This window comes from Pleurodeles waltl, chromosome 2_2 (genome assembly GCF_031143425.1).
Source record: "Pleurodeles waltl isolate 20211129_DDA chromosome 2_2, aPleWal1.hap1.20221129, whole genome shotgun sequence".
Classification (NCBI taxonomy): domain Eukaryota; kingdom Metazoa; phylum Chordata; class Amphibia; order Caudata; family Salamandridae; genus Pleurodeles; species Pleurodeles waltl.
The window spans coordinates 355,516,949-355,544,162 of record NC_090439.1 but is presented as its reverse complement, the minus strand read 5'-3'; the positions used below and the strand labels follow the sequence as shown (position 1 = coordinate 355,544,162).

The following is a 27,214-nucleotide window of genomic DNA, read 5'->3' as shown; positions in this document are numbered from 1 at the left end:
AGTCTTTAAAGATTTATGAAACAGAAAGTGACTGGCACTCTCTCAGTCTAGGAGGGAGACCATTCCAGAGTCTTGATCCAAGGGAAAAAAAAAAAAAAAAGCACTGCCCCTTTGGCAAGACTAACCAATTCTTGAAATGGCAGGCAACCTCATGCGGCTTGAGCACAAGAAGAGTGCAGGGGCATACCGGGATATCAAGGCTCTAATATACGCTGGTCCAGAATTTGATAGGCGTTTGGGCACATAGCACAATGACTTAAAATGCACATGGTGCTTAATGGTTAACCAATGTAGTGCCCTGAGCATACTAGCTGTGGAGGTGAGTCTAGGGATGTACAGCAGAAGCTGAGCAGCAGCATTATGAACAATCTGGAAGTGTTTAAGCACCGTTTGTGCCACACTCAGATATAACACATTCCCATAATCCAGTCTGAAGATCACTAAGGCTTGGATCACAGTCCTCTGGGCAGAGGTAGGGCGACAATAAAGAATCTTCCTTAGCCACTTCAAGATACCAAAGCAAGTGGCAGCCTCTCTATTAATTTGATGACTCAGTAAGTTTGTGATCAAGCCAACTCCTAAATTCTTCACAACCGCCACTGGGTTAAGGGGACTACATAACGTTGAAGGCCACAAGTGAGAGTTCCAGGGAGTTGAGATATTGCCCAACAACAAAACCTCTGAATTCTCACCATTTAGTTTCAGGGAGTTGGTAGACATCCAAAGTGAAACTTGGGTGAGACAGGTATTAAGAGCCATCACGTTGTGATTGCCCTTAGCTGACAGAGATACAACAATTTCCATATCATATGCATATGAAAAAAAAAAAAAAGAGTAAATCCAAAGTAATCCACTATATATGCCAGTGGCCTAATATACAGAATAAAAAACAATGGACTCAGAGTAGAGCTCTGGGGCACACCCAAGACAAGCGGGTGAGATTTTGATCTGTGTTGATTAGTGTGGACCTGGAAAGAACAGTCTTCTAAGGCAGGCTAAGGCAATGTCCTGTAAACTCATGCCCTCAATTCTTTGTAGGTACGTACTGTGATTTACTGTATCAAATGCTACACTGATAGTTCATAAAATCAGTGCAGCAGTTCCCCCATTGTTCAATTGAAATCTCATAAAAAACAGTGACCCCAAGAATAGCCAATTCAGTGCTACGGCCCGCACGAAACCTAGATTGTGAAGGGTGGAGAAAATTATTATTGTCTGTGAACTCAGGGAGTTGTTGGTTCACATGTTTCTCCAACATCGTAGCAAAATATTGGTAACAGTGATACAGTTCTATAACTGGACCAGATAACGGGATACAGATTACCTTTTTTTCAATTTAATTAGCCACCACAGTGAAATTACTATGTTACAAAACGAGATTTGCTTTAGACACATTTTTACAGCAGGTGGATTAATCTCATAAACGGCTTAAAATGCAATGTTTGTGCATAATTAGATAATCCAAAATTCCTTTACTATCTTATATTTTGTTAATTTCTTTGAGAGCAGAGTGTTTATAAAATAATGCATAGGCCATCAGGGGCTCATTAAATCAGGATGCAGCCGCACACGCATGCCTGTTCGGCCACCAGCCCTTTAAATTTCCAGAGCATCATAACAATATAATGGGTTGCAGCAAGAAAGTGTAAATTCCTGATTCTTCAGTAGCAGTATTATCTTTTTAGCAAGAATGCTGCATGAGAACAGTCATAACACGGTAGTCGGCCTGATCAGGTATGGACAGTTTTGTAGGTATTCGGTCACTTTTTAAGACCCTTATGAGTGTCTTGTGCCTATCACACACAACGGCAGGACATTACACCAATAAAGGGCCAATTGCGTTTTGGGAGCAAAATGTCATTTGGACCTGAAAGAGCATCTCAAGTCAGGCAGCATTTACCCATGCATTAACTGCAAAGTGCCAGATGGCTGTGCAGATATTTCCCCATAGGTCTTATGCACATAGAACCTAGTCAGAACTTTGTGGCAAGTAGTGTGAAACTGAGTGATCGCCCTGAAATATCTTTGAGGGTTGGGCAAATTTGAATGTCACAATATGTGATGAAAAGACGACCTGACATAACCTGACATCAAGGTAGTTCTTTTGAAACAGAACTTTAGAGCCCTAGAAAAACGAAACCCCTGCATACACTTTTATCAGTTAAGAAAACACAAGGCCTCAGTTGAAAAGTCAGAAGAAATATATACTGGCTGAGAGGAAACTGCTTTAATCATTATGAATACAATAAATTACTATATTATTTTATCTTTTTGAAAAGCTATACATGGATGCTGTTAGGAAAGAGCTAGAACTTGACTAATCTTACTAAGGCAGTTTTTCATATCAAAAGGCGAGTGTCAAAAAAGACCAGGCTTAAATGGTTTGCGCATTACAGAGAAATAAAGTAAAACTGAGATTCCATTGGGGAGCAGGAAGTAAAAGAAGCAGATTTAAATGTAGCGAAATAATGGGAACAAAGTTGCTACTTTCCGTTTGCACAAAGGCCCATTTTACGAGGTAGGATGTATTTCTACACTGGTAACAAGGCCCTTGTTAGGAGTAGCTCCTTAACTCTGTTAGGCGAGTAAAAGTAGTTATCTGCAACTCTGGAGGAGGGGAAAATAATAACCCATCTGTCGGGCCTGTCATAATGAGGGCCTAAGTGTCAGGTGGGAAGCAACATCAACTTTTGTAGTTTAGCAATCCTTTGATTAGCTATAAACACTAACTTCACAAATGCTAATATATATTCAAATGTTAGTCTGGTACATAACGTCTTCCACTTTTTAACAGCATGTGGGCTAACTAGGCAAAAATAAAGGTACTTACGCAACAGCCTTTTTTATATTAGCAGGAAGGCCAGTGTAAGGATTTACAGGTTTGAGAAGATCCATAATTGCTTTCTTTCCAGCAGTGATCACCTTTGAGATATACTCCTTTTTCCAGTACCCTTCATCTTTTTCCTGGATTGTATTGTGCCTTAAGAGAGTATCAATGGTTTCAACAGTTTTGGGCTTCCAATGTATTTTCTTTGATGTAGATAAAGAAGAATATATTCTGTACCATAGTACACTGGAATAAATTACAAAGTAGCACATCATCATTAAAATAAGCTTTCAAATGTATCTATTTACTAAATAAATATTGTTATGAAGCAAAGCTTATTGCTGCCACTGTTACAATACAGGGTTCATGAAATGGCCCTTACTAGATAACATGTACTCAAAAAAATAAACTTCACAATGTAAGGCCCTGAATCACTTAACAAGAGAAACTAAATCAACGCTAGAATACACAAAAAAGGCTTGACAAAACAGGAGCATTAACTTCATATAAGGAGACTAGCAGATGAGAATCAAATCAAATAAGTTGTCCTTATATCTGAAAGCTTCAGGTCTATAAATGACATCGAATGATCAGCTTTAAAAAAAATAAAAGTGAGGAATAAGGTTGAGCAAATACTACCTTTGGTCATTCTCACCTGGGACGGTGAACATCAGGCCCCACGTTATACCACCACCCCCCTGTTGCCAGTGAAGAAGAGCTCCTTGACACCCAGTAACAGAACTTCTGAATTCCAACTGCCCCACAATAAATCATTCAGGTGCATGTCGATATAAATTAACTTTTGGTGTCTCCTCAAATGGAAGGCCACTTTGTACACTAAGCTGCTGATGAGTGATTTGGAGGCACTGATGCCAAAATAGACCATGTAGTGTGTTAAGTTACTTAACATCTTGCTTATCTGATGGTATTCAACACCCAAAAAGAGGACTGCATATGAATTTGTAGAAGTCATCACGGCAGACAACTGCTGAGCCTAAGGCAGCAACTAGTACCAAGTGGTTCTGAGCAAGAGGGGGGTGGCACATTTGTTGACCAATAGTACAAATACTCATATTACAAGCATACTCGTAATCGTATTTCTTTTGTATTTTACGAAGGTTATTTCTAGTTCTGAGGAACAGCAGAGCAGATCACACATCAAAGAAGGGGGTACATGGAAGTAAGAGTGCACAGAGAAAAGGAAAATCATGTTCCAAAATGACTAAGCAATACATTTTTAGTTTGGAGATTCATAACGGGGTACTGTGGTACTATTGGCCTGGAGATTACGGCGCATCAAGAACGCAGACTCTCAAGAAGCCTGCTGTTGCCAGATGTATTGGGGCTGTTGTGACCTGCTGAACCTCTGTCCAAGGAGCATTTAGTATTTTTTTAAAAACAAGAAATGAAATTAAAATTATGTTTGAAAAGCACTTGAATGCCTCATAGGCATCTTAGCGCTGGCTACTGCCAAGTCAACATAAGTTATTAAGGTAGTTAGAAGAGAAATGTTTAACATATCTACTATTTGCTAAATAACCAGATTTTCAAAGCTTTACTGAATTGAAATAGGCTTTTCATTTCCTTTGGTTTAAAAAGGTAGGGTATTCCACACCTTGGCTGTGCGGATGACAAAAAACTTCTATCTCACCAGAATTTTTTTTTTAAATTGGGAACAACTATATTCTTGGTTGCAGATGAACGCAGTGGCCAAGGAGGGATGTACCAAGAGAAGCTGCATTTACAAAATTCCGAACCCATGTTATGAAGAGTCTTAAAAGCGATGCGCTGTTTTATGGGTAATCAATGCAGCTCTGAGTGCCAAGGATGCTGACTGAGGCTTGGGAGTTCCCTAACAGCAACCACACTGCCACAATTTGCAGTATCTGCAATTTACTAAGAAGCTTTAGCTGCAGATTGAAAGAAAGCACATTGCTATAGTCTAACTTCAATAAGACCAGAGCGTAACCACTGTCTTTTGCTCGCCCTTTGGAATACGGGGAAATATCTCCCTAAGTATTTTGAGAATATAAAACGCAGATGTTACTGAATTGATTTGGCTTTCTAAGGTGAACTTGTTGTCAAAAAGAATTCCTAAGTTTCTCACTTTCTCGACAGGTGTTGGTAGTGCACCTAATTCGGAGGCGACCAGCTGGGTGACCAGAAGGAGATATTTTTACCAAACAATGGCACCTCTGTATTTTCTGAGTTCAGTTTTAACAGTTACTGTGCATCCAGTTGCCTATATGACACACACAGCCATGAAATGTTGCTGCAGTGGTCTCACAATTTGAGGACACTTAAACCACGATCTGGGTATCATCAGCATATGATACAACTGAGAAACCAAATTATTTTATAAGTCTGGCTAATGGGGTGATAAGCAAGTTAACACAGGTGGGATTCAATTAAGATCCCTGTGTACTTCTTAAGATAATGCAAAGGGATCAAATAAAAATTTGTCAAAAGCTATACATTGTTCTCGTTTGGATAAAAAGGATTTAAGAAGAGCTATGGTTGTTCCCCTAATCTCTAGGGAATCGAGACGGTCAAACAGGTCATGACTGACTGTGTCAAATGCAGCAGAGAGATCTAATAAAATCAATGTTGCATTTCCTACTATGTTGAGAATAGACCTAATAACTTCAGCTGCCAGGATAAGGGCAGATGCCATGCTATGTTCACTTCTGAAGCCAAACTGGTTGGAATCAAGCAAATCATTTGTGTTTATAAAGGAGGCCAACTCCAGATTCATGGCGTTTTTAGCCAGAAAAGCCAAGAGAGAAATAGGGCGATAGGTGCTTTGGTCTGCAAAGGAAAGATTGGCCTTTTTTAAATAAACTAAAGGCAGGGAAAAAGATGTCAGCACTTAAGAATTAAGAGTTTGAGGTGTCTCGTCAGAAAAACTGAGGATCGATGAGGATTTAGCCATGAAGGCATTGTAGACATCCTCAACATTCATCTAAACATATATGAGGCTAATGTGCTATAAAAGGATTAATTCAAATTAATATTCTTATTTTCAGGGATGCTTGCAAGTCGCTTAACTATCTAAAAACGTTTTTAAGTAGATTTCTTATCAGTCTAATTTTTTTTTTAGAAATAACTACATTTTTCTTCTATAATCCTGGCTTTATACTCGGATTAATTGTTTATATACTTATTTTTCGCTAATTTCGTAGCTATGTATCCACTTACATTCCTGCCTATGACAGCGTTGCTTTTGAATCTTAAGTTTATCTGAGAACCGTGGTTGAGACGGGACCACTCTGAGGCTTAGATACTTTTTTAGGGGACAGTTTTTCATCCTATTAAAATATTTTTTTCACTACATAGAAGCACAAACAAAAAATGGGCTTTCACAACTACTGAAATATATTTTGAAATGTTTGTATAGTTGACTTAGGGAATGCTGTAGAACTTGCCAGATGGGTTACTCCATCACAACGGTGACAGATGTCCTGCCCGCTGAAATGTAAATCCCATTATATTCAATGGGATTTAGATTTCAGCGGAAGGGACTTCCGTCATCGTTGTCACAGAGTAGCCCGTTCACCAAGTTCTAAATCAGGCCCTTTGATTTTTAAATGTTGTGTTAGAAAAAACGGACACCCTAAATCCAGACTTACATTATACAATCTTAGTACAGGCGGGTCCGAGAGTTTACCTTACAAAATCCTGGAACTCCTCAGTCAGAAGGAAAATTAATTGTCAGATGACAAACTGACTTTAGACCTCTGTCTCTGAACACTGAATACATGTGATAAGATAACAATATTTAAAGACACCTTCATTGCTCCCTCACTTTATGACTGAGCAGAACACCTGTCCTTTGTCAATTCACCAGAAGGGACGAAGAGGTCCTGAAAATAGCTTGGCCTGATAAAATATGACTCACCATAGTGAGTGGGCAAGTAGGTTTTCCGAAGCCTGTATTGCTTGCCCCTTCCTTCTCAGTGGTGTTGCTTTCTCTCTCCATGTTGTTTCTTAACCCATCTCAGCCTTCTCCGTGGTTCCTTTCCCTCTCTTTGTTGATGCATGCCTACTCCCAGCCCCCTTTCTGTTGTAGCTTGGGTTTTCCACTTAATCCCATCCCTCCCTTCTGTCTTCCTCCAACTCGTTGCTTGCCCCTTGCCACCTGTAGCAGTGATTGCCCCACCCGTCCTGAGTTAATGACTGTTACCTCTAACGTGCTAACCCCATCTTGTGTTGTTGCCTGCCTGCTGCCAAACTCCTGCCCTGCAAAAAAAAAAAACACAAAAAAACAAGCATTGGCAAAGTCATTGATTCACCTACAGGACATATTGGCTTTGTCAATGTTTTTAGGTTTGCTGCTCCTGCTGTGCACCATGGCTGAAAGTTTCAAAAAGAGAACCAGTGCTTTCTGCGTAATACCACCTATTTTTCTTGCTGACAGGCATTTACACGGTCTGTGTTTCATGGCCTTACTCTGAATAAGAGGTCTCATTCCCTCCAGTCAGCAATTAGAAAAAAAAATGGAGGACACTGCCAGCCCAGCATTGTGTTTGATTTAATAGACATTAATGTTGCTCCATGTTTAGAAAGAATTTAGAATATAGACACAAGACAACTGAATTGACCTCTCAATTTGTTGTGAGAGTGCGAGGCCTGAGTATGTCGAAGTTCTTTTATCATAAAAAAATATATAGTTATATGTATATATAACTATCATATGGATAGTTCTATTAACCACTTAACATTATTGTACAGTACAAGACTCTTGGTACAGTGCATTCAAAAGGGGTTTTGTTTAATTGAGTGCTAGCAGTCAATATAGATTGCCTGGATGAATCACAGGTGCCCGCTGCCATATTTACTCTGTCAGTGTCAGAGATCTTTACAATAGACATTGCCAGAGTCCAGGAATAATGAATTCTTCTGTAGGAAAAAGGACTTCAATAAGTCCTGTAAACTTTCAAATTAGTATACAGCACAACTTTTTAAGGAGTTTGCATTACGTCCAGTGCCATGGGCACAGATAATGCAGCCCAATGTTCTCTTAGCCTCTTACTGGCAGCGATAGCTCATGCATGCAGCGGGCATGCCAAAGGCAAGCCCATCTGCATCCATCCGCTTCAGAATAGTGCGCAGCGCCAGCCCCCCTCCCCATTTAACATCCCAATCCACTGATTTGGTGAAGTATACCAGGGATGAACTATTTAAATGTAATGCCCCCTGCAAATAACTCAATTGCACTATCCAGGAATTGGAGACTACTAACATGGAGCAATGTCCCACTTGCAATTTCTCATTAACTAATAGTAGAATAAGAAACATCAGCTCTGATGTTTAAGCTACCTTAAACAAGCCAGTTGAGGAATACTTGTTTAAATGCACTGTGACCAATGTCACATCCTTAGTTAAAAACAAGATTGAATTTAGTTTTTTTTTTTTTTTTTTTTTTTAAGAAACCCTACATCTACATTTATTACTGAAACATGGGCTGATCCCTACTCCGGCCCGACCTAGTTGCTGCAATTCCACCAGGATACTCAATCTGTAGATCAGAATGATCCAGACAAAGAGGTGGGGGACTTGCAATAGTTTATTGGGATCAGCTTACTACCACTTTTGCTACAACCCCCCTACTGCAGATTGTGAAGCACTCTTAAAACTGAAGTGAACCCCAATAACACTTTTAGAGGGCTACTGATTTATCATCCTCTTGGCTGTAGAACTCATTTTATCCAGGTTTTTAGCCCATACCTGGAATCCAGACGTCCTACAAATTACACAGTTCTTGGAGATTTTAATTTTCATCTGGATAATCGGTCAGACAGAGATTCAAGATTTTCACTTCACTTCATATGTGGTAGGTAATCCACTACATGGGATTTCCTCGGATAATCACGCCTATTTTTTAAGAGGACATTGCCTCTTACGTGGTCTGACCATCTGGCACTCATGTTTGATTTAATTTTCACTGATAAAAGCCCTCTCAGCAAACAGTTTTTAACCAATTAAGAGCTTGCGTCCTTGGCATAAAATTCAAACAGACATGCTAGACTTGGCTCTCACTAACACAAAACCGAAAACCCCTACAGATTTAGACCATGCTGTGTCTGACTACAACTATTGAATAGAGGAAGCATATTGTATAGAGGATATTCTCATTTGACGAGGATCATATTATGTGAGACAATTAGGTCAAAGAGATGATTCAAGTTTCCCAACCTGCAGGTCTAGGAAAAATTTTATGATTTTTTTCGTGGCCTGTTGATTGGTTGTTAGATCGACCTTTAAAGTACATGCATGGTGGCTCACAGCTGGTGTAAGGTTTAGGATTACGCGTTCTGCGGCGCCAATGTTATTTCAGGAAAATAACACTGCAGCCGTCAGGTGCAGTATGAGCTTCTGTTTTTGAGATTCAGGTAGTTTATCTTCATACTCAGAAAGCTTAATAGAGACCAATATTATAGTTGTAAGGACCCAACATTTGTATCTCCAGTACCAGTGACCTAATGTTACTGCATGGTAAAATTCATGATTTCACAACAGCTGGGCACTGCACCAGGTAAGTGAAAGCAGCCCCACAAGTGTGGATGTTATGACCACATACAGAACACAAAAACTAAATGGAAAAAGGGGTCACGTAAGGTGGCAACTTAAGCTAGACTGACTGTACAAGTCCGAAAAAAAGCTTTGTGTTAAAACAATACACCATTTAAATTGAATTTACTGTAGTGGTCTACGAAACTGTCCCAGCAGCTAGCCAGAGTGCAGTGCTGAGCTGGCACAAGGGTCCACACAACACTGAATGTAAACATCCCTCCTTCGTAGTGGGAATCCCAAACCCATCCTTTGTTCGGTGCATTATCTTCTACCTCCTAGAGACATATCAACTTTAATATCAGTTATAAGCAGGGTGCACTTAAGGGCTGTTTGGTGCCATTGTCGCTTTGGATGAATTATATTTTTCTGTCCTATGATGTCACATGCGTTGCCCTTCTTTCCTCTTTCAATTCATGTCATGGAAGCACTGTCCTCTGTTGCCATGTTTCTAAAGGCATAGCCTAAATTTTAATGTGTTGACATTAATCCTAAATACAGAAATATCAGCCGAGCACGTCCCTTTCTAGGTCTACTCTCTATGGCAAGTCATATTTTATCAGGTCGAGCTGTTTTTTGAACCTACTGGCCCTTCTGACCAGCTGACAAACAATAGGTGTTCTCTTCAGGCAGGAATTGAAGGAGCAATAAAGATGCCTTTAAATCTTGTTCTTATCTTGTCATATTTGCTCTGTGTTTAGAGAAAGAGATTAAAAGTCAGTTTGTCTTACAATTAATTTTCCTTGTGACTGCATAGTTCCAGGATTCTGTAAGGTGAACTATCTTACCTGCTGTACGAAGAGTCTGAAATGAAAGGCTGTAGGGTGTCAGGTTTTTCCTAACACAAAACATGTAAATAACTAAGTCAATTGTACAAACATTTCAAAATATATTTCTGTAGCTGTAAAAGCCCATTTTTTTAGCTTCTGTGTGGTTAAAACAATATTTTAATGGGATGAGAAGAAATCAGAACACTTTACTTGGTGATGTGCAAATGATAACTATATTTTCTGAAACCCAATTTTCACAGATTGTTAATACACTATATTGTTTTATCAGTAAAGTTGCAAGTCAGTTGGAAGTTTTTTGGTAATTTCTTGGAAATTTACTGTCTATAAATGAGTGCGGTGCCACATCATGCTTTAGTAATATATGTATTAAAATTGAGTGCTTAATCATAAGCAGCGAAGCAATCCTGCCCTGGTGGCAATGCTATTAGTAAACTAGGAAGCAAGCAATGGATCATGTGCACCTATATGTGAGCTAGATTATTTTTATAAATGGAACAAACGTTTAATCAATTTATTCAAACAAAAGAGTTTTTTTTTTTTTATACAGCAGAAATGCTGAACTCACATATTTGAAGGTGCACTGAAGAAAAAGGTGAGATTGTAAAAAATAAATTATTTGCCTAGGATCCCACAACGCAAGACCCGTTTAGGGGTCAAATCCATTACAGTTAGTTCGAGAAGCTTATTCAAGTTACTCAACCTGCAGGTCTAGTAACCTTCTAATGATTTTTCAAGGCCTTCAAATAACACTGTGCAGAAGAGAGAGAAGCACATGAAGGATACAGGGTGCAACACATGCACTCTTATGGAGTGCTTCAACAAAACAAGACAAAAAAAAAAATCTCCAAAAGTACGAGCAGTGGAAGGGCACTGGGAAAAGAAACAGTACTCAGGTCATGCTCTAGAGGAGGAACAAACACACAAAGCGAGTGAAGCTAACACACATTGATCAAGCAGAGAAAAACACATAAGAGTGATGATGGAGCCAACCAGTGGTAAGCAATGGACAGGCTATAAGCCCTCTGTCAGTACAAAAAGAAAATGCCTTGCAAGCAATGGAACATGAGCTGCCTCAAGAGAGTCCTAAAAATGAAACTTAGTGAAATAAAATATTTGCATAGGGACACAGTATTTGGTAAAACATGGAAGTTGGGATTGGCAGAGGTTTGTTTGGATCCACAGTGTACAGTTCAGCCATATCTTGCGTGTCTCTTTCCCTAACCTTCAATTCTTGGTGCATGGAGTTAGACCTTATTGGCAGCCTGAAGCCACGTGAAAGCTCAGCTTGTTTTGGGCTGTAGAGTCCAAGATGATCTAGCTAGAGACTAGCTCCAGTTTTCAGAGGCTGGCCCTCTCCTACATTAGTTTGGACAGTGCTAGCTTTCCATGGTTCACCAAGGGGAGTCAGGCTGTGTAAACATGGAATTCAACCTAAGGGCCAAAGAACTCAGAAGGCTACAGGGAAAGGTGAGTAGAAGAAAGAACCAAGAGATGGCTATGAGTGTGCTCTCTGCTGTGGGGTGGTCTGTTGTACCTTATGATGGGCTAGTGCCTTTCGTAAGGGCAGGAGTTATGGTTGGTATACATCAAGCACAGATCAGACAGTCTAAGAGGTGTAGCTGTTTATGCGACTGACCTTTGGCCTTTCAGATGCACCATCCTGTCAAAAATATCCTTATTGGCCTTTAGTCAGTAAACTGGAAATGTTTCACAACTGTATATTGAATACCACAAACATCATTGTATCTTTCTCAATCAACAAAAGGAGTAGTTACTGAGCAAGGAGCTGGTACTTCTTTCATGAGCTCTGGGAGGAAGAAATGCTGAATTTACATATTGTTCTGGAATGTATTTGTAAGGCAGTGTTTGGTATCATACCGACACACACACATATATATTAGGTTGAATGGTGAAAACTTTTTGTTTTTTTAGCATTAACGATGTCTCTTCAGGCTTTGCTGTGCTGTACAATAGCTCCATGTCATGAATCAACATTATCACTCTGAAACCCACAACTTAACCACTGTTTTAAAAGTGTCTTCCAGAGATTTCTTGTTCAGAAATGTATTGTGTGGAAAATGTATGTTAAAGGTTTGAAACCACACACACACTTACGATGCACTTAAGGGAAGCTAGAGTCTACTTTCTGACAGTTATTTTATTATCTGTATACAAAGTCATTTTTGGGAACTAGATTTCTGTGCAGACAACAGAGCAAATAAGAATTAGCAGTTGTTATTCTTCGCACACACAGATAAGGATTTGACCAAGCTCCCCATGGTAATATTTAATGTGTTAGGGTTCAGTATTCATCAAACCTTTACTAGCTACTTTTAGTCTGATTCTAAGTACTCCTAACAGACCAAAATGGGAGCAGAGAAAGAAGTAGAAATAATGACCGCCCAAGAGGTAAAATATAGCAAAATTTGGTGGTCAGGATTAAATAACATGAGGCGCATTCAAACTTGCCCATAATTGGAGTGTGTGTGGATCTGATGGCATGGCTAGAAATTATATGGTGTGGTTGTCTTTCAAAACATAATTCCAAAAATGTTCTGCAACCATAATATCAAGGACCAAACGTATATTGATCATAGTGATTATATGACTTTTCCCTAATTTATTACTAGGTGAGAAGCTTCAATTCTTCACACTTCTCTAATCTTCTTGTCATATCTGTGGAGAGCATTCACAGGGAATACCCTTTACACCCATAAATTTTTTTTTTTTAAAACACTTCACATTAAAAATGATTCAAGTTATAAAAAATATTTTTGAAAACCTTAACCCTGCTCATAATTGGACTTCAGCAACTAAGCATACTTTGAATCATAATCCGTACTTATATCTTCGCATCGGCATATATGTACATGCATTTCTTCTCCTGCATTCACCCCTTCAGGTTCTTTACTATTGAGTAGAATAAGGTATTTAGATTCCATTATCCTAAGATCTCTTTCTGTTGCCTCCTCTTATATTTTTTAATTCCATTGATCACAAAATATTTTATTTAGCCTAATCTTCCTCCATGCATCTCATTCATATGCCTTGCTACTGGGTATGTGGTATCTCTATTCTTGATCGCTCTCAAATGTTGTAGAATCCATTTGTGCACTTGCAAGGTTGTATCCCCAACATACAATTTCATACAAGTGCATCTCAGGACATACACTACGTGATCACTCTTACAATTGTACGTTCCCCGGATCCTATGTACGATCTTGCTGTCTATTATCAATTCTTTTGCATTCTCTCCATTTTTGCAAGCCTTACATTTTTTACAAGTTAGAAATCATTCTCCTTTCATTAACCATGTCTCACTCTGAGTCTTTCTCGCATCACTTCTGACCACCTTATCTCTAGTAGATACACCTCTTCTATACATTATCATGGGTCTTTGTGGTAATCCATTCCCTATTATGGGATCACTCTTCAACACGTGCCAATGTTTGTTAAGTATGGCTCTTATCTTAGCATGTGCTATATTATACGTAGTAATGAACCATTGGTGGTTAGATTTTTTGACTTTATTGGAGGATTTATGAAAGATCAGATCTTCTCTCTTCAATGTCTCTACTCTATTACATTCATTATGTAGAGATTCTTATCTGTAACATCTTGCAATACAGTAAAGAAATCAGGGATTAGATAGCAGAGATACCCTTTGAGTGAACTGACAAGCACAGAGGTGAATGGTGGAGAATGGTGACACGTGATCATTTAAAAGAGAGGCAATATGGTGCCTCAATGGTTGAGAAAGGCATTTGTTTGCCGAAACACGTTCCTGAACTTTTGCTCTAGGATTAAACACTTTATTTTCTGGCATCCTGAGTGCTGTCCTTCTTTCTATAGTGTGTGTAGAAAAGTATTGGATATTAGCCGCAGTGGCGAAGCACCACCGGCGATTTGGTGCTGCGCGGCATCGCCGAAGCAGTGAGGATATAGATATAAATATCTTGCTTCTTCTAAATACACACGATATGGACGCCTATCCAAACAAACGGGAGCTCTTCAGCGGCCGTTGCTGAGAATCATCTCCGCTTAGTTCACTTTGTTCTTCACATAAAAGTGAAACGATGAGCCACACAAGCCAGCATGTACTGAAGCACAATACTTTTATTCCACTACACAATGCGTTTTTACCATCAGTTTTGATCACATGATCGGGCGGCTATTATGTTCCCCTTATATACTAACATCACAATAAACAAAGGAAACATACTAATTTTAAAATATGGCATTTTTCAATTCAACAGTGTTGACACACAATTCAAAATTCATTGAGGCTTAAAGTACCCTTATACCTAAACAAACTTAATTGATATTGTAGTATTATGTAAGATCCGCAATCACAATTAAACACTATATAGCTCAAGTAGCAAATAAGAAGAGTAGAGGTTTAAACAATTCTAGAAAATTATAAAACAACAAAGCCTTCAAAATAATAAAAACAGTTCAATGAAAACTACAAAGCCAGACAGACTCACATAACAATAATTTAAGGTGCACATGTAGCTACTCACCCATATTTATCCCCTTCTGTGTCAAAGAACTTGTCTCAAAGATAAACCTTGATTTCTTCCTCCTAAGAGTCAAAACCGTATGTCACCCCCCCCCCAAATTGGATTTCTGAGTATGCAATCAATGCCCACAAATTTGGCCTACTTCCAATCCCCTTCGAGTTGATCATTAAAATGTTTAGCTGTGCTATGACTACGATCATTGTTTGTTTTGACAAATCAGTGTTCCAAGATTCATTTTTTTCACATGGAAGATGGTAGACCCTACAATAGCATTTACTGCAAGTTTTTGTATGTTTTCTTTGTTTATTGTGACGTTCGTATATATCTTAGTCTGACTTGAGAATTCTGTAAATACTGTCTCAGTTTGTGAATTAAAAAACCATTGTGAACGTATGTATTTTTAATTTTTAGGTTACTAGGACAACGTGCCTCTATAGAGAACCACACAGAATTCATCCCCTGCCATGGGGCCTAGGAGTATTTCGGCAATTAGTTCTGGTCATTGCCTTAGTTCATCTTCATTGCAACTCTCTCTGACATGCTTATCAGGTCAGTGATCTTGAGGTGTGTTCATTCTCTAACGCAGTCCTGGTTCTTTATCTTTTTCTCTCTAATTCTCTTTCTTTTGGCAGCACTGCATTATTGAAGCATTATTGTCCTGATGATGATCCTCAAATAATTGGGGTCAAAACGCCCTTGACATCTGATACAGCAAAACTAGTATTTTTTTTATTTATTACATTATACTCTCTGAATCTTTTTCTCCAATACTTAGTTCATGTACTAAAATCAGATATGTTTTGCCTGTGTGCTGTGTCCTTCTTTCTTTTAATGTCTTTCATATGTGCCATTTACAGGCACTGGTTCACAAGCACTAGGTGTTAACCTTGCTTTATTCACTGCACTTAGTTTTGAGAAATGTTGATGCCGATATATATAGCTTCTTGTTTACTTATTTGACAATACAAACGCAGTAATCATCTGGGTAATCTCCCTTTGGGTTGTATGATGGAACAACGCATGCTGGAACAAAGAATGCCTTAACAACGCAGTCAGAACCACAACTGCATTGTTTTCATGCATGCCTTTACCATTCATGCCTTTACAACGAAACGGCATGCGAAACAGCATGCATGGCTCTTTCAAGCAACCAGCGCAGAGGTCCAGGACAACCCCCACCCCTAATACTTAAAACTACCCCACATGCCCTAAGCCCTAAAAAAACTTTTTTTTTTTAAAACTACCCCGTCCCACCCCTAAACTACCCCAACACCCCCCACCTTTAGCTGAAGAGAGAGTAAAAGAGGCTTGTCACAAGAATACACTTCATTCATATAAATCAAGTCTAAAAGAAAAATTGTTTTACAAAGATATATTTAGTACAAACATAATATTTCAATGCAGAAAAATATACGATATTCATTGAGAAGCCAAAGGGAGTAAAAGGAAAAAAATACAGTTTCTTAAAATATATTGATTTTTTAAAATAATTTTTATTTTTCATTTTTCAACATTTGTTCATATTTTGGGGTCTATTTGATTACCACATAACATCAATGCATAAATCTCTAAACATATTTAAAATGACAATTCTCCAAATAGAATATTTGTTTTAAGCCTTAATCTTTTTTTAAAAAACTTACCTGGCTAACATATTTTTGCCATTTTCATTTCAAATGGGACTGTTTTTGTTTCTACTACTGTTCAAACATTCAACTTATGTAAGGGCCTTTTAAAAACACATATTTTTAAGAGAAGCAGACATCGCAGTAACATGTGGTCTTTAGTACTTAAAGAGTCTAACACAGATCAACATCTACTGTCCACTAGGTCAATGCTAAACCAAGTATAACATGTCGCAAAATGTTAATATGAAAGATATGAAGTTTTCTTACTTGTCATTGCAGAGTAGGTAAAACAACTTGTTAACACATCCCATGCACAACAAAGATGCAGGATCTAAATAGGATAATACTGTCAGCACTATCTCTGAAGGTAAACTGTGGATTGGAAAGGTGAAGCAGAACACAAAAAAAGAAAAGTTACTTATAATAGCTTCAATATTTTTCAGCAGCAAACATTTTATATCCAGTGAAGTAACACAAATGACTGAAGGCAAACACAAATTGAATTTTGTAGCTCTTTCTTGCATATTTGCATTTAGCATTGGTAAATATCTTCATAAAAGTGTTTTTACAGGGGTGTGGAATTTAAAAAAATATCTACTTGTCCATGGGGCAGGTTGCTTCATAAATCTACTTGTCTTGATAAAAAAAAAAAAAAAAATCTACTTCTTCCTTTGGGATCATGTAGTGCAGCAACAAATTATGGCAGCAACCTCGTCATATAAGAGCTCTGATAATAGATTTTCTGATTATGCCTGGACTAATACTATAGTAGGGCTTTAACACTAGCAGCTTTCTTATATTGCCACCTTTCTGCAGATCTACATACTGGGACTGGAGGAAGCGGTAAGCAGTAGTTACAGGGTTGGTATCCCCTTTTGAGTCTGTACAAACCTACTAAAATGCATGTTTAAACAGTTTTCCTCTGATCTTCTCTAATCATTTCCCATACTGAGAAAGATTAGAAAATTACACACGCAGATTTGCGCATGACAAGGTACAGTTCAGAAATATTTTCTAGGAGTATGATTTAATGGACTACTTCTGTAAATTCTGGTGAATTCCTGAAATTGTAAATCTTCACTAATGCAAAGACATATGCCATGGGTGCACTTTTGTGACTTTCTTTAAGAATTGTCCCCCTAATAAGGTCTGGTGCTAACTAAGACCTATTGTTTTATTAAAATTCTACCTCTCTCTAACCGTCTATCGGTTGGCTTCACTGTGACTAATCGTACCTGCAGAACCCGCTTCTACTCAGCACCTGGATACCCTCAAGGGTTACGAGCTCTGTGCTCTACAAATCCATGTTATATTACATTACAATGATTGCAATCAGCTTTTTTACAAGGAGCATATCGGCACACCATATAGTTTTGTTCAGTGCCAAGAACTACTGTGGCAATGTGTGCTTTTTGGGAACAAAAATAAATAAATAGCTTTTTAGTAATATTGGTTACAATAATGAGGGCCCAGAAGATTCCATAACAAAGTTTTACCAAAACCAGGTCAAAACCAGACATGCACTGACAAAACCAAAAGACTGACCACCAATGTCAGACCTATTGGCTTTGCCAATGTTTGTTTATATACATGATTCCTACAGTTTTGTTGAAACTGGTTACACTGACTTTCCATTAGGAATAGTTTTAGGAAATACTAGCATGCATCAAGACATTTTACTAAATGATGCTTCAAAGAAATGGTTCCTAAAATTTCACAGTAGTTTTAGCAAAGCCTTTTTTTCCTAGTTCCTTTTTTTTTTAAACAGTTCATTTTGAAAGCAAAAAATCATCAATCTTGCTTTCAAGCTTCTGCAAATATTAGCATTTAACCTGGGAGTATTATACGTCGCCTCATATTTTTAAACTTGGCAAACATGTGTACACGTTTTTGTTTTTTTTACTGGAACCACTGTTAATAGCACAGTCTGAGCTTACAGCCTATGTAGAACGCTCACCCTAATAAAAGTTATGTATTAATGAACCGTAAATACAAGTTCGAACAGCATTAACATGTAGACACAAATATTACCTCAACTGTAGACAATTCCTTTCCGTGCTCTGTAATGTGGTAGTGTCAATTGGCAGCCAAAGGGTTTGTGCTGAAGGGATGGTGGGGCATATTTGTCCATAGGACAAAATAAGTCTGAAAACTTGTTGTCCTTGACCCCAAACAATATGTCCTGGGCATCGGGCTGTAGGGATTCCACACCCGTATGGCTTTAGCAGCACCTCTGCAAAAATGAGTGTAGTGTGTCCCTTGTATGCGTTTACAGCAGCTCTTTATCACAGATATTCAACAGGAAAAAACAGCTACATATGACCTTACTTACGCTACAGAACATTTTCAGTGCCTTATTACATGGCTGAAATTATGGAAATATGCCCATTATTATGCCAAATAAAGTATGGGCAACATGGTTAATTAGAACAATTTCAGATATTGCACAGAGTGGTCTATGGTTGCAGATGGCAAGTTTACTATGGAAGCCTGTCCACTCCATCGTGGGTATTTTCAATTTATTAACAGACAGGAGCCACATAAAGAGCATATGGAAGTGGCCATGTCAGTGGGGAAGGAGCACATGAAGGAGAGAGCAAGAAAACTCACACACTCATACGAAAAAAGAAAAAAGTAGTTCCCTAAATGTAAGCAGAGGAAGAATACATGCTATTTAAATCAAAAGGGTTTGAGGAGGAGGGAGAATTACAAACAGGAATAGTAAGGAAAGCCATTGAAATAAAAAGTAAGCAAAAAAGAGTGACAAAAAGCCAACCAATGTTAAGTAGTGTGCTGCTCCAATTAGTACTGTCCACTAAAGTTCCTCAACTAAAGAGGTCTGTTGCCAAGAGACTGAAAAATAGACTTTATTTATTAATTCCATCAGAGCATATCGATACCATGCTGCTTCACCTACAGACATTTTACCTTCCTAAATTATATCCATCCTAAACCACTTGGTTACTTTTTCCCCCCATGTTCTACTATTGAAGGGAAAGAGGTTTGGAAGCGGAAGGGGAGGAGCCAGACTGCGAGGCGCTGGGAGCCGCAACGCACAGTGGCATCCCGCACCTGCCCTCGTCATACCCATCCGGACCTGCTTGGAGGCACCGACATAGCAGCGGAAATAGCGGCGAGAAAAAAGAAGCGAGAGACCGCAAGGTGAGGATCCGCGAGGCGCTGGGAGACGGGAATTGCATTGCGGCATCCCGCACCCGCATCCTCATCTATCCGGGACCAGACTCGTTCAGCAAGAGAAGTGAGAGGCAAAGAAGCAAAAGGGGCAATCCAGAAGGGCGGTAAAACGTCTGTGTCCGTGCCTGTTGGGGGCCCGGCGTAGCTGCAGAGAGGTGCAGCGAGCAGACCCATGAGACCCACGAGGTAACAAGATAACACAAGTCACCTTTTTGAGTTTTTTGGAACTGTATTTGGGACATCCTAAGCAGCACTACATCTTCGCACACTCCACCCCCGCACAACTCTTGTCATGAGACCGACTGAAACAAGTTATACCGTACTTCACGCCGGTCTGCGCCCCCGCGCCTATCGTCCAGGTATCCAGTGGTTTCCCCCAGGAGGGACAGGTAGTGGATAGCAGGGGGACAGCAAAAGCAGAGGGAGCGGCGGTGGAAAGTGGCAGTAGTGGGGAGCGATACAGCAGTGTAGCATGGTGGGGCGCAGTGAGGCGGCCTGGCCATGGTCCGCCTGCTGACTTGACAACCAAGTGATTAGCAACTAATGGGCTCACTTTGCTAGTGGCCTTGTCCATCCCTCTTTGCTCCCCCGGTAATCTGCTGGTCCAGCTAGTCCAGTTGTAGTTAGTGGCTAGTGTTTCCACCGGCACTGAGAAGTGGTTGCCCCAAATAGGGGGAGCACTTCACAAAAGGCACACATTTTACCATACAGAGAAGACATTCAGTTAGTAAAAGGAAAGAAGTGCTCCCAAAGAATGGTAATGTAAGAAAGAAGTGAAAATAGGGGGGAAAAAAGAGAGAGAACAATGTTAGGAGATTGGGAAAAAGTGGAGAAATGGACAATTCAGTTTGCCAGGTGAAGAACAGAATTTTGTCACCACCAAAGGGCCCTGGAAATGAGAGGAAGATGGATAGTCCAAAAGGAAGTAAGAGTAGGTGGGTATATTTGGAGCCCTAGGGATGGGAGAAAATGGTGGAGAAAGCTAAAGCCCTTGAATCGCACGTGCCTTCTAGAAGTTATGGCCCTGTGCCCAAGTTTATGCAAAATTGGGTCATACGACCTAAAGCAAATAGGATTTACCTTAAACTCGGAAGGGGCAGATGTGACAAAGGCTCTCTTTTACTATGAATGCTTCAGACAATTGGTATTGCAAGCAGAGATAACGTTAATGAAGGAGGGCATAAGATTGGTTCAATTAATGCAGGTCTGCTTCCCAACCAAGTGCCATACAACTTGGCAGCCTATAAAAACCAAAGAACATGTGTGGATGGTAATAAGGGCATATTGAGTGTAACTATAGTGACTGAGTATAATGACCTACAGCTGAGGAACCGCTTTGAACCCCTTGTAAACACACTTGATAATTACAGCGGGGGTAGTTGAGTGATGTGGACTAGGAATTAAGCTCTTCTGACACCCATCGGATTTTTTCCTGAAACATAGGAGGCTATAAAAAAACATTTAGAACAAGATTTATTTAAAGGAAGGCTGGAAAAGTGTGATATAATGTGTTTCCAGGAAACCTGCTTGTGAGAATAACCTGAACCAATAGATGGTTTATGAGGATTTTTAGGGGACCAAGCCGGCAAAGTTCAGGCCGTCCTTCGGGGGGGGCCTAATACCTCTGACCTCATCTAGAATAGCAAACAGACTCAGGGGTAAAAAAAAAAAAAACTGTTTTTGGTTACTGGTGGGCAAGTAGATCTTTAAAATACAATTGGAGGGTGTTTAGACAGCTCATGAGAATTATTGTATACATACAACCAGGGATGACACGTGATGATGATATCCCGTGGGGTTTGTTTGAAGAAGATTTGGACGAAGATTTGTAAAGCGGAACATCTGATCTTAATGCTGGGAGATTTTAACCATAAACTTGACCCCAATAGTAGGGATAGATTTTTTTTTTAAAGCTGCTAGCAGCTGCACAAATTCCACATAGTACCTTCCCAATTGTAGAATATTCTGCCCGGGACTTGTCCCTAGCAAGAACTCTAGGATCCCTAGGTCTGTTCTGCATAAATGGACGTATGAATATGGATCGACTGGCAAAACAAACTTTTCGAATAGGCAACCAGGCATGCCCTATTGATTATGCCTTTATAAATACTTGGTGTTTTGAAGAAGTAGTAGACTTTGGAATTGAGCCCCTAGAGGGCAGTTATCATTGGCCCCTATGGTTAACAATTGGGCCAGTAAATAATGCCCAAAGAAAAAGAGAAAAAGTGCTGACATTGCAGGTAGAGTACCCTCGTAGGATAACTACCCGAATTACAGAAAGTAGCCTTAAAAGCACTTAATGATTGGACAGTAAATTATAGAGATATCAAAATGGAGGAAGCTCCAAATGACACTTTTAAGGGTTACAATAGGGGAATTGAGTTAATAGTTGACTGTTTAAAAGCAAATTTATAAACAACGCAGGAGGAAAAGACGAAGGAAGAAGTATGTAGGGCCAACAAAAATACATTGTATAACCAGGAGTGTAGGAGCCAGAAGCGGAAGGTGCAGAATTTAGAAAGGGAATTTAAGAAAAGACGCTCTTTGATGTAGAACAGAAGCTTCGCCAAGCAAAGCAAATTTATAAAACACTTATAAGGCAGAGGACATGGGGATAATAAATAGGAATTGGGAGGTAATGGCAGAGGTGATAAGAACACAAAATATTAGGGGATTCTGGCAGTTGATAAGGGAGGGAAAAGCTACAGAAACTATGCGGTGTTTGGTTGGTGAAGATGACTAGAATAAACACCTGTGTAGTGTATATAAAGGAATGGATGCAAAGGGAGAATGTGGAGTTAATATGAGGACAGGCAGGGATGTGAGATCGGCTTTTACCCTGCAAAAGATAAAAGAAATAATTGCAGAGCTTAAACTAACCAAAGCTGCGGGCCCAGACAATCTTCCAGCAATAATAATAAAAAATAATATTGACTGGGGGGGCAAATTCTTTTATGCCACGTTTCATAAAATGTTTGATTATGGTTGTTTCCCTGAGAACTGGAAGGGTGCCATTATTAGGCCCATCTATAAAAAGGATGACCCAACACAACCAAACAATTATCGTCTAATAAGTTTATTGGATGCTGGCGAAAATGTTTCCACAAAGTTGCTGGGGCAAATTAAATCTTGGGCAGAGAGAAATGACTTGATACCGGTAGAGCAAGGTGGTTTCAAAGAATGTCACTCGACGATCGACCACAGTTTCAGCCTTTGGTCATTAGCAAAATAATCAACTGAAATGCGAGGAAGTTTATTCTTCTGCATTGTTGACTTTCGTGTCATACTTGATTTGGTGGATAGAAAATTGTTATGGGATATGTTCAAACAGTTGGGGGTTGATTCGGACCTATTACTTCTCCTTCAGAGTCTGCATTCACAAAATTGGGCCCAAATAATTTTAGATACAAGTGGTTAATTTTCAAAGAAGATCCCTATAAGGAATGGCTTACACCAAGGAAGTGTTCTGGCTCATTATTATTCGCTATATTTCTGTCAGACTTACCAGGGTTGTTAACCCCTTCTGTGCCTTGGACGAGATCATCTCGTCCAAGGCTACAGTTCCCCTGTGCCTTGGACGAGATCATCTCGTCCTAGGCACAGGGGAACTTGGGGGCGCGCTAGCGCGCCCCCCGTGCATCCCCCTTCCCCCCCCAAGTCGGGATGGAAGGGGAAGACCTTCCCCTTCCACCCCCGACCCCCCCCCCCACCCCCCTCTGTGACGTCAGCGCGCGAGCGCGCGCTGATTTGTCACAGGGGCCTCCCTAGTCGCGCTGGAAGCTCTGTTTCCAGCGCGATTGAAAAAGAAATGCAAAAGCATTTCTTTTTCAATCACTTGGGAGGCCCGGAGGGGCTTCAAAGGGAAGGAAAAGTATTTCCTTCCCTTTGAAGTCCCTCCGAGGGTTTCAAAAGCCGGATTGCTTGCAATCCGGCTTTTGAAACCCCACTAGACACCAGGGATTTTTTTTTTTTTATTGAAACACACAAAAGGGAGCGACCCCTTGGGCAAGGGTCGCTCCCAGGGGGGGCATTTTTTTGAGAAGGCCTTTTCTGCCCCCCCTGGGGGCAGAAACCTCTAGGCACCAGGAACCATTTTTTTTTTTTTTTTTTTTTATGTTTCATTTCTTTTTTTTTTGGTGGGGAGCGACCCCTTAGGCAAGGGTCGCTCCCCTTGGGGGAAAATTATATTTTGGCCATTTCTGCCCCCCTTGGGGGCAGATTGGCCTATTTTGATGAGGCCAATCTGCCCCCAAGGGGGGTAGAAACCACTAGACACCAGGGACTTTTTTCTTTGCGTGAATTTCACGCAAAGGGAGCGACCCCTTAGGCAAGGGTCGCTCCCTGGGGGAGGGCAATTTATTTTTGGCCATTTCTGCCCCCCCTGGGGGCAGATCGGCCTATTATTAGGCCGATCTGCCCCCAGGGGGGCAGAAACCTCTAGGCGCCAGGGCAAATTTTTTTTAGTGGTTTTTTTTTTTGTTGTTTCTTTTTTTAGAGATGGGGAGCGACCCATCAGGCAAGGGTCGCTCCCCTGGGGGGCAAATTGTATTTAGACCATTTCTGCCCCCCTGGGGGCAGATTGGCCAATTTTAGGTCAATCTGCCCCCAAGGGGGCAGAAACCACTAGGCACCGGGGATTTGTTGTTTGGCGCCAATGTCACGCAGGGGGAGCGACCCCGTACGCAAGGGTCGCTCCCGGGGGGGGTGGGGGCTGGGGGGGGAATAATTTATTTTAGGCCAGATCGGCCTATTATTAGGCCGAACTGCCCCCAGGGGGGGGCAGAACCCTCAGGGCACCAACACATTTTTTTGTTGTGTTTTTTTTTTTTTTTTTTGTTTTTTTTCGAGATGGGGAGCGACCCATCAGGCAAGGGTCGCTCCCCTGGGGGGCAAATTGTATTGAGGCCATTTCTGCCCCCCTTGGGGGCAGATTGGCCGATTTTAGGTCAATCTGCCCCCAAGGGGAGAAACCACTAGGCACCTGGGATTTGTTTTTTGGGGCCAATGTCACGCAGGGGGAGCGACCCTGTAGGCAAGGGTCGCTCCCGGGGGGGAGGGGGGGCTGGGAGGGCGGGAATTTATTTTAGGCCATTTCGGCCCCCCGGGGGGCAGATCGGCCTATTATTAGGCCGAACTGCCTCCAGGGGGGCAGAACCCTCTAGGCACCAGGGAATTTTTTTTTGTTGTGTTGTTTTTTTTTTGTTTGTTTGTTTTTTTCGAGATGGGGAGCGACCCATCAGGCAAGGGTCGCTCCCCTGGGGGGCAAATTGTATTTAGACCATTTCTGCCTCCCTGGGGGCAGATTGGCCAATTTTAGGTCAATCTGCCCCCAAGGGGAGAAACCACTAGGCACCGGGGATTTGTTGTTTGGCGCCAATGTCACGCAGGGGGAGCGACCCCGTATGCAAGGGTCGCTCCCGGGGGGGGTGGGGGCTGGGGGGGGAATAATTTATTTTAGGCCAGATCGGCCTATTATTAGGCCGAACTGCCCCCAGGGGGGGGCAGAACCCTCAGGGCACCAACACATTTTTTTGTTGTGTTTTTTTTTTTTTTTTTTGTTTTTTTTCGAGATGGGGAGCGACCCATCAGGCAAGGGTCGCTCCCCTGGGGGGCAAATTGTATTGAGGCCATTTCTGCCCCCCTTGGGGGCAGATTGGCCGATTTTAGGTCAATCTGCCCCCAAGGGGAGAAACCACTAGGCACCTGGGATTTGTTTTTTGGGGCCAATGTCACGCAGGGGGAGCGACCCTGTAGGCAAGGGTCGCTCCCGGGGGGGAGGGGGGGCTGGGAGGGCGGGAATTTATTTTAGGCCATTTCGGCCCCCCGGGGGGCAGATCGGCCTATTATTAGGCCGAACTGCCTCCAGGGGGGCAGAACCCTCTAGGCACCAGGGAATTTTTTTTTGTTGTGTTGTTTTTTTTTTGTTTGTTTGTTTTTTTCGAGATGGGGAGCGACCCATCAGGCAAGGGTCGCTCCCCTGGGGGGCAAATTGTATTTAGACCATTTCTGCCTCCCTGGGGGCAGATTGGCCAATTTTAGGTCAATCTGCCCCCAAGGGGAGAAACCACTAGGCACCGGGGATTTGTTGTTTGGCGCCAATGTCACGCAGGGGGAGCGACCCCGTATGCAAGGGTCGCTCCCGGGGGGGGGTGGGGGCAAATTTATTTTAGGCCATTTCTGCCCCCCTGGGGGCAGATCGGCCTATTATTAGGCCAAACTGCCCCCAGGGGGGGGGGCAGAACCCTCAGGGCACCAGGGCAAATTTTTTTGTTGTGTTTTTTTTTGTTTGTTTTGTTTTTTTTCGAGATGGGGAGCGACCCATCAGGCAAGGGTCGCTCCCATGGGGGGCAAATTGTATTGAGCCCATTTCTGCCCCCCTTGGGGGCATATTGGCCGATTTTAGGTCAATCTGCCCCCAAGGGGGCAGAAACCACTAGGCACCAGGGATTTGTTTTTTGGCGCCAATGTCACGCAGGGGAAGCGACCCCGTAGGCAAGGGTCGCTCCCGGGGGGGGGGGTGGGGGCAAATTTATTTTAGGCCATTTCTGCCCCCCTGGGGGCAGATCGGCCTATTATTAGGCCGAACTGCCCCCAGGGGGGGGCAGAACCCTCAGGGCACCAGGGCAAATTGTTTTGTTGTGTTTTTTTTTTTTGTTTGTTTGTTTTTTTCGAGATGGGGAGCGACCCATCAGGCAAGGATCGCTCCCCTGGGGGGCAAATTGTATTTAGGCCAGGGGGGAAGATTGGCCGATTTTAGGTCAATCTGCCCCCAAGGGGACAGAAACCACTAGGCACCTGGGATTTGTTTTTTGGGGCCAATGTCACGCAGGGGGAGCGACCCTGTAGGCAAGGGTCGCTCCCGGGGGGGGGGGGGTCTGGGAGGGGGGGAATTTATTTTAGGCCATTTCGGCCCCCCCCTCCCGGGGCCGGCTGAGCTAGAGGCCAAACTCCACAGGTAGGCACTTTGCAAAAAACACCTCTGTTTTCTGTGAAAAAATATGTTCTGTCCACGTTGTGTTTTGGGCCATTTCCTTTCGTGGGCGCTCTGCCTACCGACAGAAGTGAGGTACCATTTTTATTGAGAGACTTAGGGGAACGCTGGGTGGAAGGAAATTTGTGGCTCCTATCAGATTCCAGAACTTTCTGCCACAGAAATGTGAGGAACATGTGTTTTCTTAGCCACATTTTGAGGTTTGCAAAGGATTCTGGGTAACAGAACCTGGTCCGAGCCCCGCAAGTCACCCCATCTTGGATTCCCCTAGGTCTCTAGTTTTCAGAAATGCACAGGTTTGGTAGGTTTCCCTCGGTGCCGGCTGAGCTAGAGGCCAAAATCTACAGGTAGGCACTTCGCAAAAAACACCTCTGTTTTTTCCCAAAATTTAGGATGTGTCCACGTTGCGCTTTGGGGTGTTTCCTGTCGCCGGCGCTAGGCCTACCCACGCAAGTGAGGTATCATTTTTATCGGGAGACTTGGGGGAACGCTGGGTTGAAGGAAATTTGTAGCTCCTCTCAGATTCCAGAACTTTCTGCCACAGAAATGTGAGGAACATGTGTTTTTTTAGCCAAATTTTGAGGTTTGCAAAGGATTCTGGGTAACAGAACCTGGTCCGAGCCCCGCAAGTCAGCCCTCCTTGGATTCCCCTAGGTCTCTAGTTTTCAGAAATGCACAGGTTTGGTAGG

The 27,214-nt window shown here is 41.6% G+C and overlaps 1 protein-coding gene across 3 annotated transcripts in view; it reads right to left on the bottom strand.

Annotated features, from left to right (window-relative positions):
• The window catches only part of FBXO15 (F-box protein 15), a 330,998-nt gene that overhangs the window by 273,915 nt on the left and 29,869 nt on the right, over nt 1–27,214 (bottom strand). For 2 of the 3 annotated variants that reach the window (XM_069219881.1, XM_069219883.1), the window contains 2 exons: nt 16,607–16,711; nt 2,831–3,073 (listed from right to left, as the gene is read on the bottom strand). In XM_069219881.1, the coding sequence (XP_069075982.1) occupies nt 2,831–3,073; nt 16,607–16,711 (348 nt within the window). The remainder of the gene's footprint in view (nt 1–2,830; nt 3,074–16,606; nt 16,712–27,214) is intronic. The other variant, XM_069219882.1, reaches the window with a different exon arrangement.